We start from the raw sequence: 15,080 nt of genomic DNA, 5'->3' as shown, positions 1-15,080 counted from the left end.
AGCCTGAGTGCCACAACTAGAGAGCCCACGTGCTGCAACTCCTGAGCCTGTGCACTCTGGAGCCTGCATTCCACAACTAGAAAGCCCGTGAAGCGCAAGTAGTGAGCCCGCGTGCTCTAGGGCCCCCACACCACGACTAGGAAGAAGCCCATGCACCGCAGTGAAGAGCCCACATGCTGCAACAAAAAAAAAAGATCCCGTGTGCTGCAACAAAGATCCCATGTGCCTCAACTAAGACCCAACGCAGCCAAATAAATAAATAAGTAAAGACCTAAAAGAAAAAAAGTAAAGGGCTGCAAAAAACTATACGAATGCAAAATATAAAAGAGCAGTGGGGGAGGATTCATTAGCAACAGACAAACTAGGCTTCCAAGGATCTGTATAAGATGCCATCACAAAACCTCATGGAAATATAATAACTCTTATTTGCAACTAATGGGAGAGCCTCAAAGTGTGAAATGAAAAACTGATAGACTTACCTCCCTGATAAATTGGGAGATTGGGATTGACATATACACGCTACTATATATAAAACAGATAACAATAAGAACCTGCTGTATAGCACAGGGAACTCTACTCAATACTCTGTAATGGCCTATATGAGAAAAGAATTTTAAGAAAAAGTGGATATATGTATACGTATAACTGATTCACTTTACTGTACACCTGAAGCTAACACAACAGGTGGATTGACACTTTCCTTCTTCTTACACCTCACATTCAACCCACCTGTGGCTCTATCTTCAAAATAGATAATAGTGGTCCATAATCTGACCACTTCTTACCTCATCCACCACTGTCATTCTGATCCAAGCCACTGCCATCTTTTGCCTGGATTGCTGAACGAACCTCCTAACAGGTCTCTTTGCTCCGACCCCTGCCCCCCAACCTCCAGATTAATCTAGCAAGCCAGAGCTATCCTATTAAAACACAGCAGATCATGTCACTCCTTTGATCAAAACCCTTCAATGGGTCCTTCTCACTCTGAGCAAAAGCCAAATTTCTTACAATCAGCCCACAAGAACCTAAACGGCTTCCCCCATCTCCGCAGATACCTCCCTGTCCTCATTTCCTCATCCTCTTGCTCCTCCCTTGTTCCAGCCACACCGGCCTCAATGTTCCTCAAGCATTACGGGCATGCTCTTTGCATGTGCTGTTCCCTCTGCCTAGCATGATCTTCCAGGTATCCACATGGCTTCCTCCAGATAGTCATCGCATCTTTCAAGTCTTGGCTCACATGTCACCATTTCAGAGAAGCTTTATCTGAGTAACCTGTTTAAAATTGAAATCCCTCTGGATCCACCTCTCCCCACCAAGTACTCCCTTTCCCTCACCTGCTTTATTTTTCTAAGATACTACATACTTATTTGTTTTGTTTGTTTTCTGTCTTACTCTACTCAAATGTCAGCTCCAAGAGGGCAGGAATTTTTGTCCATTTTATAATCTGCTATGTCCCCCATGCCTGACACATAATAGGTTTTCAACAAGTATTTACAGAATGTGATATGAAGATACACTCTGAGATAGTACATTGATATTAACTATAAGCAGTCAGAGAGAATGATGAAAACTTCCTGGGAAGTTCTTTCTGGCAGACAGGAAGAATGGGAAAGTAGGAAAAATGAGAGATCATGGCTACTACCAGGTCAAAGTTCCCAGAGGAATAATTAGCGGTAGGCTGGGCCACAAGACCCCCGACACTTGTGTTTAGGATGTGGAGACTGAGAGACAAAACATGCATAATGTATAATGGTTATGAAAACTGTGTCCCACTACAGCTGGGAACCACCGTTCTAAATTACAGTGCAAGCAAGCAAACGAGAGAGCTTAGAAAGGAGGAGAAAGATCTGCGAAGACTCCAAAAAGTGAAGGACAAAAGGCAATTTGTGATGACTGCTACAAAGAGGGCTTGTTCAGATTATGTCATAAAGTCCCAGAATAGTCCTTGCCCATTCTGAGGAGACCAACGCCTCTGAACAATGCTATTCTCTGTGTGCCCAAAATTAAGAGCCAGAGTATCACATAATGGTTTTCAGTCTCACTGTGTTTAAGCTCAGTGAAAAGATGAGATTTTAACAGTAATCCAGACGACTCAACTGCATGCATTTTCTGAAGGCTGCCTTTAATATTCAAGTTTTATCAGGGCGCTGGAAATTACTGGGTATCTTGTTTCGTAAGAGAATAGCCTTTTATCCACTTGGCAAATATTTACTGAGTGCAAACTGTGTACCAGGTGGCACCATGAAGCCATACATATTTGTGGTTTCGTTTTTGGAAATTTAAATAATTCTTGAACAAGTTTTTCTGTCTTTTTTTATGCCTGTTACGTTCTGTCATCAGGTGTTAGGTTGCTTGTTTAAGCACAAAAAGGGCTATTTGTGGTATAAAATTGGGCTGTTTGTGTGATTCTACTGCTGCAGACCATCAGAAAGCAAAATATTTGACTATCAGAAAACAGACACATTCTAGAACTTACAAAAGCAGCTCTGTTGATAAATGCAAGTGGATTTGCATTTACCAAAAAAACAATTTTTTATTTTTATTTTTGAATCTACGGTAAAATGTTATAAGCCTAAAGACAGCAAAGACCCCCCCCGCAACAGTAGACAAAAGTGCAGATTTTGGCCTCAGAAAGCAATTAGTTCAAGCTGATTTTTGCATCACCTTCTAGTCTGCCAGACTTGACCCTGTATCACTGACTCAACTATTAATGTGCTATTCAGAATATAGAATATTACGAAGAGATGTCATGAAACAGCAGTTTCTTCATGTTCACCCAGCACAGAACTTCGTTTTAACAATACGAATAACCAACATGTGTGTCACAATTTACAACCTGTGATCAACTGTCTGATTAACAAATATAACTTTGACTCCTACTGTATAAATACATGGAGAATCTGAGGCTTTGGTGGTTAAGTAACTTACTGTAGAATTCAGAGCTACTAAATACCTAAATCTAGGTCTCCTGATTCAAGTCTTGCACTTTGAAGTGCCAGGCCACTTTAAACGATGCTTACACTGCAATCCTATTTGAGGGGAAACTCTGACGACAGTGTGTACAAACCTAACCTGGTCTTATGCTTGTTGAACTGAATTCTAGAGGAAAAAAGGTTTTAGTATAAATACCTGGAATGCCAAAGAGCCCAAAGCACTGAAAACCAACAGGGCCCTTATTCGCCTTTAACTCTTTTTTGTGTCTACGGAACATAATTGGTCCCTTTACATACCCTTCTACTTGGTTGCATATGCAATTAACAACTTGTATCTAACAGCTAATTTCAAACAGACTGTACCCTTCAGTGCTCTGTATCAATATGCCAATTACCACAGTACTGACCTGGGGCAACAGGGGTTTCATATGCACATATGTTTTTTTCTTGGTATTACTAAGCAGACTGCTACACCTCTACTTTACCCAATGTATGATTATACAACCCATATTTTCCAACTTGTTTATGACTACATAATACTATGCCCAAACTGCTGAGTCTAGGACACACTAACTCTACAGCACTGCCTGACTCTGATTTCGTGGTGGTTAACAGATGACCACTGGTGACACAGGGATCCCAGTAGCAGGTCCTCCCAGTACCTTGAAATGTAACTTGACCAGCCTGGATTCATTTAAAGAATGAATTAGTTAATTCTCTTTACTCTCTTCTCACCTGTATCTTGGAATTTAATGATGATTGTTCTGATTTTGTGATCTGAAGTAACAGCAACTCCAAGTTAGTGAGAAGTGGCTAAGAGCACCAGCTTTGGGGTCAGATGCTGACTCAGGCTTTAACTCCATCACTTACTAACCCAGACACACACCCAACATGTTTAGTCCATCACTTAGGACACAGCAAATGCTTGGTAAATGCTAACTGTAATTTCTAGTATCTATGTGTTAGACACTGAACTGGTGTTTCATAAATCTCTGAAGTCTCATCTGTAATACAGGTATTACTATCTTCGTTATGCAGGTGAGGCTAAGGCTCCTAGGGGTGAGCTCATAGAGTCACGATCCAAAGCAGCCCTCCCGCTACACTTCCCATTACACTCATTTTATCACTCTTTGATTTTATCACTCTAAGTGATTCTGCCTTTGACAACAGCATTAAGACATTTCTCTTAAGCACATCTTTCATGATTTGTTGTTCTCGTTTAAAATAAAGTTTTAAAAGTGATTATGAAGATAATTTACTTAATTTAAAAATGGGCAAAGGGGACTTCCCTGGTGGTGCAGTGGTTAAGAATCCACCTGCCAATGCAGGGGACATGGGTTCGAGCCCTGGTCCGGGAAGATCCCACATGCCGTGGAGCAAATAAGCCCATGCGCCACAACTACTGAGCCTGTGCTCTAGAGCCCGCGAGCCACAACTACTAAAGCCCGCATGCCTAGAGCCCATTCTCTGCAACAAGAGAAGCCACCACAATGAGAAGCCTGTACACTGCAACGGGTAGCCCCCACTCGCCGCAACTAGAGAAAGCCCGTGCACAGCAACGAAGACCCAATGCAGCCAAAAATAAATAAATAAATAGATAGATAAATAAATAAATAATGGGCAAAGGATCTGAACACACATTTCTCCAAAGAAGACATACACATGGCCAACGAGCACATGAAAAGATGCTCAACATCATTAGTCATGGAGAAGATGCAATTCAAAACCATGAGAGGTCACTTCATACCTACAAGGAAGGCTTTAATAAAACGCCAAATAATAACAAGTGTCAGTGAAAATGTGGAGAAACAGGAACCCTTGTACACTGCTGGTGAGAATATAAAATGGTACAGCCACTTTGCAAAACAGTCTGGCAGTTCCTCCAAAAGTCAAACCATTTGACCCAGCAATTTCACTCCTAGGTATATACCCAAGAAAGATGATGATGTCTGTCCATGCAAAAACTTGTACGCAAATGTACACAGCAGCATTATTCATAATAGCCAAATAGTAAAAACCCAAATGGCCATCAATTAACATATGGATAAATAAAATGTGGTATATCTAAACAATAGAATATTATTTGGCCATAAAAAGCAATGCAATACTGATATGTGCTATAGCATTATGTACCTTGAAAAGATTATGCTAAGTGAAATAAGCCAATCACAAAACCCCCACACACTTTATGGTTCCATTTACATATGTCCAGAGTAGGCAAATATATGAAGCCAGAACACAGATTAGCTGTGGCTGCAGGGCAGGCAGGGTACACAGGAAGATGCGAGGGTGATAACCAGTGGGTTCTGGGTTTCCTTTTGAGGTGATGGAAATGTCCTATAATTGACTGTGGTAATGGTTGCATAACTCTGTGAATATACCACTGAATTGGTATGGTTGGGGGAACTGTATGGAATGTAAATTATATCTTAATAGAGCTGTTACCAAAAAAGTCATTATGTTCAGCTTTATCCTTCTAGATGTTATTCTTAGAGATTCTTCTCCTTGTCTGTTAAATTCAGTCCTTGCCTCCTCATCTTTTCTGATTTCTCTTCTTGCCTTTTCATTGGTTCAAGTGGTGGCTGTACTGCAGGAACTTCCTTATTATGAAAATGGTGGCAATATTAGCACCCTAGTGTAGAGGTTAAGAGCAAGGACTCTGGAGTCGGACCACTTGGGTTTGAACCCAGCTCTACCACTGACAATCTGTGTAACCTTGAACAAGTTATTTAACTTCTCTGGGTTTTCATTTCCATGCCTGTAAAAGGAAAATAGTAATGAGGTAATACATTTGAGGGCCTCAGAAAGGTGCCTAGACTAATAAGTACTCAATAAAGAGCACTGGGACTTCCCTGGTGGTCCAGTGGTAAAGAATCCACCTTACAATGCAGGGGATGAGGGTTCGACCCCTGGTCAGGGAACTAAGATCTCACATGCCACGGGGCACCTAAGCCCATGTGCCACAACTACTGAGCTCGTGCACCTCAACTAGAGAGCCTGTGTACCGTGAACGACAGAGCCATTGTGCTCTGGAGCCCACGCGTCCTGGAGCCTGCACACCACAACTAGAGAGAAAAAAACCCTGCACCCCACAACTAGAGAGAAGCCTGCACGCCACAACGAAAGGTCCCGCATGCCTCAACGAATATTCCGCATGCCGCAGCTAAGACCTGACACAGCCAAAAATAAATAAATAAATAAATCTTAAAAAAATAAAGAGCACTTTTCCTCTTTTCTTTTTACTGGTATGAGCAACAGTTATATAGCGAGAACTTCATTATTTTACAAAAATGGTAGCAATATTAGCACAACAATCTCTTTATTTTCCCAGAACCTTTGTTTCGTCTTCATGGGTTCCTTTCACTACCCAACCCTTAACTGCTGATACCCTCAAAGGTCTTATTTTCTCCCTGAATCATCTCATTTACTTTCAGTGGCTCAAAAACTATCAATAGGCATTCATGCCACCAGCTGATGTATATCCGATGCTGTATATCTTAATTATATCTCACTACCTGCTGGACAATTCTATCTGGATGTCCCACAGGTACTGTGCAGTCAAAACTAAACTCATCTACCCACAACTCCGATTTTTTAATGTAGCTGGTGGCACCATGATTCCGACCTGTCACCAAGATACAAACCTGGGAGTCAAACTGACCTTCCACCTGACCACGCATCCCATCAATCCCCAACTCCTGCCAAGGTTCCCTCAGAAACAAGTCTTAACTCAGTTTCATGACTTTTTCTCCACCTTGGCTTCATATCAGAATCACCTGAGGAGTTCTTAAAAATCCCCACACCCAGGCCCCACCACAGGCCATTTAAATCGGGACTCAGGCATCAATAGCTTGTTAAAGGTCCCCAGGTGATTCCATTGAGCAGCCAAGCTAGGAATCTCTGGTTTAGCCCTCCATCTGCTCTCAAGCGTCAGCATTCAGTGTCCCTGGCTTTCCACTTCCACTCCAGCAATAATGAACTTCTTATAAACGCACCTCTCCTCCTCCGCCTGGCTGCTGGTCTCCATCACACTCCCCACCATCCCACCCTCCAATCTGGCTTTTACTCCTACTTATCTTATGACTCTGGCGGTTGCCTCCTCCAGGAAGTCCTCTCTAATTCACCAATCTACGGTTGAGTTAGGTATTCCTCCTCTGTACTCTCTTGGTGCCCAGTAATAGCTAATATCAGTGTGCTCAGCAGGCTGTTTTATACTTATCTGCGTACGTGCCTGATCCCCTCACAGAGTTAGGCACTACCTGAGGCCAGGACCACCTGGCACTCATTTTCATATTCTCAGCACCTAGTACTCTGCATTTGCTTATGCAAATACTCAACATATGTTAGTTGAATGACTTTCCAGAGATGAGGAAAGATTTTGGAAAGAGATTGTTCATGTCAGACATTGATGGATGGGTTGGATTTTGATCCATGTTTTTTTTCATTCAAGGTGAAACCACCAACTTGATTATTTAACTGTAAAACTCTGCTTAACTCTGGTACCCCCCAAGCAACCACTTCAGTTTCTTTCACTGCATATAGACTCTTACTTTGTAGTATAAATATCTTAGTCTACACTTGCAGTGAGTATTGTAAACTCCTTCCAATCTTTTTGGAGAAAAAGTCGGAATAAAAATTATAAATAACATAGTAGTCTATTATTATCCTAGATTATATTTTCTTTTACTTTCAAATCAAAATTTCTTTTGCTTTTGAGATACATATGCTTATCTTGGATCAAACTATCTCAATCTTTACCACTTAAAATTTTCTTTTCTCCCCCTACTATAAAACAATTTGCTGGTCTGGACCCAGAGACTATGTTACAGAAAAAGAGACATTCCAAAGAAATTCAACCAAGACTACACATAAACAATTAGTTTTAAAGGATGCTTCAAAAGAAATACACAATACAAGTAATGTAGTTTGTGTCCTTTTAATAAACACACTTGCATAGTTATATTACAATTTTGTAAAAATAAAAACGGATGACCTCATGCCAAGCGTTTCCAGCATTTGCACAATCTCAAGACCTTTAATACTATAATTTTCAAGACGCACAAAATAAAAATTTAAGGCAAAAAAACAGCACTTTGCAACAATTTAATAATTTATTACATTACAGTAGCATCACAGCAGCATCCAATAATGCCACTTCAGGCAGAAGTCTCTCAGTATTTCCATTATAGATTCTATTTACAAGAACTTATAACCTGGTAAAATTCATCCTAAGAAAACTTGGCAAATAAAGCTTTGGACTGAAATTGGCATTTCTTTCTCTACTTTTCCTCCCCCCAGTTCCTTTATTTTAAGCTATCAGTATTCATATTATATTTTAAAACACTAAAATAGCGGATACATTGTTTTAATAGTTGTATTATTTTAAAATGATTCCTTAGGATAAAGTTTTAGAGGAAACTATACAACAGGTAAGGTGAATTTAGATTTTCAAGTGTTCTAAAAAAATCAGCTTTGGTCTTAGAACTGATTTTTTCATTGCTGAAAAACCTATCAGGTTTAATCATATACCTTAAAAATGGTTAGCACATATTGCAATTTTTAAATAAATTTTCATTCTTTACCTCCTACAGGGTTCAGATTTGTTCATTCTAAAATTTTATGTTCCTGATAAACTCCTTCCAATGTTGCTTTCTAAGTAAATGGAAAGCTGCCTCTTATACTGAATGAGAACAAATACGTGGCTGGATACGAGGTGTTGCAAAGGACTGCATGCTCTTTTAAGAAGGACAAGTTATTATTATATGTCATACCATTTCCTTTACTTTTAGTTTATTCTCAAATATATGACAAAATACCTAAACAAAGAGGGGTATTTCTGTAAATACAGTAAAGTTATTTCCCAGACACTTAGCTTAAATATGCCATTATGTGACTTAGTCCATAGGTACCTGATGAATATATCACTTGCAAACTGATTTACAGACACTAAGCTCTACCTGAATGTCATTCTTAATAAACTATATTTATCAGTGTAAAAGTGAAGCAATTTGAGCTACAAAAATACTTTTGAAATAATTTATCAGTGTATTAAATAAACCCAAATTCAAAATTATAAGGAGAAAATGTTACACCAAATCATGTGACTAATTAAGGGGTCTAATTTCTAACCTCAGGGTTTGAAATGGATTTAAAGTAACTGCCCTTAATTTGAACCCAACTAACGGTTGCAAAAGCAAAAAGTTCAGAAAATAAAAGGCAAGACCAAGTAAACTGTACAATTTAGAAGATCAGCTGAATTCACAAGGACTCAGTCTTTACACTCTACCCTTTAGTGACTGCAGGCAAATCTGTTACGCCTCCTGTAAAATGGTATTATTGCTTTCCTATATGTCATATTTTATAAAAGTATCATGATAGGCCTTCCCTGGTGGCGCAGTGGTTGAGAGTCTGCCTGCCGATGCAGGGGACACGGGTCCGTGCCCTGGTCCAGGAAGATCCCACATGCCGCGGAGTGGCTGGGCCCGTGAGCCATGGCCACTGAGCCTGTGCATCGGAGCCTGTGCTCCGCAACGGGACAGGCCGCGACAGTGAGAGGCCCGCGTACCGCAAAAAAAAATCAAAAAACAAAAAACAAAGTATCATGATGATGCCAAATGCTAAAAGTTGAGGTGGTCTAATAGCTAGAAATCCCTGCCTCAGGGAGCACACATACATATCACCATACATCCCAATGATGTGAAGTATTTTGGAACACAGACATTTGAACTTTGTGACGTTCTAACTAAACTGTTGATTCTTTCTCAAGTGTTGTAAAGTTATGATTTAGGCAATGTATGACTAAAATCATTCATTTATAATGAATAGGCTCATTTACACAAATATTGCACAAAATATGCCTCTAACTTAAAACTCAGATATATAAAAACATATTTCACTCTTCTTAAAGAACTGTGTGAGGAAATAAGACTCTGTGATTGTATGTACACTTGTCCTGGTAATACCTGGACATTCATAAACAGCAGACTGCACTGCAGTTTGTAAACATTTTAAATTGCATAAACTTCTCATTGATTTTCAAATATAGTTTAATACTGTCCACTAAAACTCCCTTTTGTTTCAGCTAAGTACTCTCACGTTTATTAGTTTATAATAATGTTTATTATCTTTAAAGTTCTCCATTCAAGGAAAAGAAGTAAAATCCTATGCCAAAGTAGCCAATGTGGTTGAATAATAGATAGTAGCCAGAGAATTCTGAATGGTAAAATCAACCCTCTAGCCACAAAGCAGCTTCATGGACATAGAGGAATGCCAGCTCTCACACATGTTTCCTTCACTGAATTCATTCTCAACTAGACAGAGACTGTCTGCCTGCTTCATGGGCATTTAAATTCTTCAAGGATTCCTTATGCTCTTTACTAAATACATTAAGAAGAGTGTCAACCAGTGTCCCTTTGTGACCTGGGACAAGGAGTCACCTAATTAAAATAGATAACATGAATTTTGACTTCAAAATGTACAGATATAAATGCTCTAAGGAAGGGAAGGTTTCATATCTCATGGTCAATGAAGGGAGCCTTTCATTCCTCAAAAAGAATCCATTTTTAGCTCATTAGTAAAGAAGTAACAACTGACCGCTGCAGCACATGAAGCTTCCGCATGAGCCCAGACCACAGAGATCCCAAGGGGACTCCCATGTACAGGACTCATTCTTGGGCAGCCGGAACAGATAAAACATACCCTGCTCTGCACATATTGCTGGGGCAGGCCACTTTCCTCTTCTGTGAGATAATAAAAGCTCCCTCAAAGTGTCATTGCTCCCACCCCAAAATACACAGAAAATAGAGAAAAGGATATTTCCACTTCTTGGCCTTTAAACAAATTTAAATATTGGTACTCATAGTGGCATATTAGAAAGTAATAAACAGTGCACATTAAGGGACAAATCACATATTGAACCAATTAAGAGCTCACTGTGATTAGGATTAGATCAAATATAATAGCAAAACATAAGCAATTCTGAATTCTGTAATGAATATACATGTTGCAATAACATTAGAAAAGCATGGCAGCCCATTCCAAACCAGCGAGAAAAGTCTGTGCAAATAGTGGGTCTTTGTGTGTTTGAACTCCCACCATGTAAGGGCAAACTCAACATGCATGCTAATGACCTACAATTACCAAATTAAAAAAGAAGAAAAATGCTAAAGGATGCCAGAGTGAACAGCAGGGAAAGCCACACAAAGACCCACTATCCTTTAACTTGTTACAAGTAAATTTTAACTGTAGATTAGAAACACGAAGAAATAATCACAAGTGGCTCTAACATTCGAACGAAGTTAACGAATTGTGTAGGAGATATTTGATCAGGGCTGCCTGCCCTGCCTCCACGCTAGAGTCAAACTTGGATAGTGGGTCTCTGGGGTGCTTTCACACTGGAAGACAACATTGGGTCCTATAAAAAGAAAAATGAGGAATAAAATGAACATAAAGCAAATCAAGTGGGTGAGAAAAAATTCTACCGATTACACGCAACATCAACAAATTTGAACTATTAAAATTCTCAACCTTTAGAAAATATCCTAACTACATAATAAAATGCAAGTAATATTTATAAGAGCTACAGAAACACAAATGATAGTCTAAAACTTAACCAGTTTTCACTGACTCATACACTCCTGGCTGTTCTTCCTTTAGAACAGCTTCTATCTGTTCTTTGTATTCCTTATTATATACGACTTAATTGGAAAAGAGTTCCGCCACTGAAAAACAAGATAAACAACAACAAAACCTTTGGAAAACTATCACTTTACATTGTAGACACTATAAAAGCCAAATGTACTGACAAACCAGAATGCCTCCAGGGATCACTTAGTCAAAGATCTTCCAGACCCAGTAGGTTTGAAAAGTACCTTCCTCTCTCAGGTCCAGGAAAGACACCTCAGGTATTTCTAATTAATCAGATAAACTGGCAAGCACTGAAAACTGCCAAACCATCAGCAGAGTTTAAAAACGGTCATTCATTTAGGTAATCCAAGTTGTTATAATTTTCTTTACTACCTCTCCTGAAACCCTGAGATACCTTTAGGAATATTCAAACCATAAAAAACTGGACTCCACCTCCAAATTGGGAAATTCAGTTGCTTTATCTAAAGAAAAGCCTTCTCCCCAAATCAGAAAGATCTTATAAGCTCTAAAGTGAAAATAATGCACTAATATTTTAAAATTATATAGTACAAAGTAAATTCACAATACTTGTGCTGAATCATAAACACATCTCAGCTTTTTACCATTTACATGTTCTTAGAAGCTAAGTTAAAACGAAAGGCTAAAGATTTTAGATAATTTCACAAGAATGATAAAAATATAAATCATGATATATTTTATTTAAGAAGACAAAAAAATCAAAAGGGTGGGGAAAAGTGACATCTATTTTATAAAAGTAAAAAATATTTCCAAGTACTGTTTATTCTCTAATTATTAATGCTATGTTTATTCTCAAATATAAGAAAGGCTAGGTAACTACCAAGAGATAATTTTATGTAATACCAAATCTCATACATTGAGATCTGGACCCTTGTTGTAGAAGTAGTGAAACAGATCTTAATTCATATATGTCTTGCAGTATGAGTTATCTACCTAAAAAAATCACCTAATGAGTTTTGCAAGCACTTTATTTATAAAATAAATTTTATAATTTTCTTTAAAATTTTCTCCTAAGCTGGATGATGTGTAAAAAGGTGGGAAATAAATGAGAAGGTTGCAAAATTAATAGCACCTGTACACTAAAAGGGTCCTTTTGAATAGGTGCATAGGGTAATTGCCAGCTACTCTTCGTTAAGCTGAAAAAGGCTGGTGTAAAGGGAAGTTGCAGTATAGACTGTTATCATACCAAAGAACCCATGAGAGAATTAGAACTTTTTTCAGATAAAATCTAATAGCAGGATCTGAAGCTAGGAAGAAAGTATTTGAAAAAAAGCAGTATAACTTCTTAACTTGTGAAAGTTTCCTGTTATATTTTCTTACTTTAAACGTTAATATAACATTTGCTAAGAGTGCTAAGTTTAAGATCTGATTCAGAGCAGTAATGAATGCCATGTTGCACATTAAAGCTTATGCACTAGTTAAGAAGTAAATAATTTGATATTACTCACACTGCTGACTTGGATCCGTGTCTGTCGTCATCTTAACATAATTTGAAGGAAAGAGACCAGTCACCCCATTGATTTCTCCTTGCCACCAGTCAGGATCATCTTTGTTCAAAACATTAATAAGTTGCCCCTTGGAGAAATTTAGCTCATCCTCATTATTTGCTATATAGTCATACATGGCGATCACCTGACACACTACCAGAAAAAGAACAACGAAGTAACAAATCAAACAAAATAATTATTCCTACAAGGATCATATGTTAAAAATTCAGCTAAAATTTCCCTTTAGCTGTTTTCTCCCACCCTCCTTCCCCCATTCCCTGTTTTACAAAAACAAGAATTTCCCAAATGCAGTTAGAAATCCAAGCAGCTGGTTTGCTTTAAAGTATGATGGTATAGCAATTAAAATATTTCAAGGAGTGAGGTCGTTCAAGTGTCACCGAACAGCTGGCTGTTTCTACACAGAACTTTTTAGAAAGGAAGTTCTCATTGCAGTATTACTTTTAGGCAGAGGTAAGGAAAGAACAAATTTTAAAATATTTTTCAAAGAATCAGCTAATCTAAGAAGTGCTAAGTTGTAACAAAACTTCTCTAAGATGAAATACAAGTTAACCCATTTCCATACCAGGATGAAAGGCAGGTGTAGTTCTTTCACTGCTTGGACCCAAAAGTTTAACATGGCTGGCAGGGAACCATCCCTTCTGTCGCTTTTTTCCTCTGGCCTATAAAAATTAGCAAAAAGAATGTAAAAGATGAGACTAAAGACAATTATTAAGACATAAACTAAAAATGAGAAAAACCCTGGCTGTGTAGTAAAGAATTTAAACTTGCCCAAAGAGAGGTTTGGTCTTTGCCTTTGGCTCCTGGAAGGTAATGAGGTAATCTCTAAACCTCTGGAAGGTCTTGACTGGTAAGAGTGTCTCACTTTACGTGGGGGCCTTAACCATGACAGACAGCCTAACGATGTGATTTATGGTGGGCCTCTGGGTCATAGTATGAACTCAGCCTCTGGAGGGACTGGAGACTGAGTTCAGCCATGTGGGCAGTCAACTGCGTCTACGTGATGGAGCCCCAGTAAACACTCTGGAAACCAAGGCTCAAGTGAGCTGCTTTGCTTGGCAATACTCCATGGCTATTGTTGCCAGGAGGATTTAATGATGTCCACGACTCCATGGGCAGAGGACAACTGCAAGCTCTGTGTTTGGAATCCGCCTGAACTCTGCCCCATACATCTCTTCCCTTGGCTGATTTTAATCTAAATCCTTTTGCTGTAATAATCCATAACCATGAGTATAATAGCCTTCTCTGAGCCCTTATGGAGAATTACTGAACTCGGGAGTGGTCTTGGGGACCTCCAAACTTATGACTGGTGTTAGAAGTGAGGGTGTCTTGTGAACACCAGAATTCTGCATCGGCCTTCCACGTCAGTATTAAACAACTGGAAGATTCAATATGCATCTCAACACTATTTGTAGAAGTCTATCTGGAGATCTTTCAGGCTCAAGTTTCTCTGCATATTTCACACAAATAATATTTATAAACTAAAAAAAACTTTCTAATGTTCTCCTAATAAGTTCAAGTCAACACTTAATGACATAGCTCATGGTAAATACCTCTTGGGGCTTTGCTAATAATTAATCAGGAGATCATAAACAAAATCTGTGGAAAGCCACATCTCCCACTTAGTTGGGTCAATCTTCAAAGCAAATCAGAAGGTGAAATTTCAGGGGGTTAGTCAAGAAGATACTGAATTTTCAACCTCCACTTTTCTTTAGAAACTGTAAGACCCTGATTTGCAAGAATGACGCTAAGTTAATCCTCCATATTACAATCATATATCAATTTCATGTACAAATCCAGCTCTTACACCTGTCCTCATCTTTTAATCCTAAAATGCTTTTTAGTTTTAACTAGTAAGGAAATTTTAGGAGTGAGAAAAGAACTACTCTTTCTGTATCAAAACATGCAATTACTATCTCTGTTAACATTTTATGAAAAAACCAGGCTCATTCACTCCTGCAGCTCCTTTCCTTGCACT

At 38.8% G+C, this 15,080-nt stretch overlaps 1 protein-coding gene across 6 annotated transcripts in view; it reads right to left on the bottom strand.

Annotated features, from left to right (window-relative positions):
* ITSN2 (intersectin 2) overlaps positions 1-15,080 on the bottom strand; it is a 156,560-nt gene that overhangs the window by 27,474 nt on the left and 114,006 nt on the right. For 5 of the 6 annotated variants that reach the window (XM_024764421.1, XM_024764422.1, XM_024764419.1 and 2 more), the window contains exons 27-28: positions 13,668-13,764; positions 13,046-13,237 (exon numbers count right to left, since the gene is read on the bottom strand). In XM_024764421.1, coding sequence (XP_024620189.1) covers positions 13,046-13,237; positions 13,668-13,764 — 289 coding nt within the window. Of the gene's footprint in view, positions 1-9,415; positions 11,347-13,045; positions 13,238-13,667; positions 13,765-15,080 lie in introns of those variants that run through there. The other variant, XM_024764425.1, reaches the window with a different exon arrangement.

The sequence above is a fragment of the Neophocaena asiaeorientalis genome, unplaced genomic scaffold (genome assembly GCF_003031525.2).
Source record: "Neophocaena asiaeorientalis asiaeorientalis breed wild unplaced genomic scaffold, Neophocaena_asiaeorientalis_V1.1 scaffold345, whole genome shotgun sequence".
NCBI lineage: Eukaryota > Metazoa > Chordata > Mammalia > Artiodactyla > Phocoenidae > Neophocaena > Neophocaena asiaeorientalis.
This window is presented reverse-complemented; position numbering and strand designations above follow the sequence as displayed.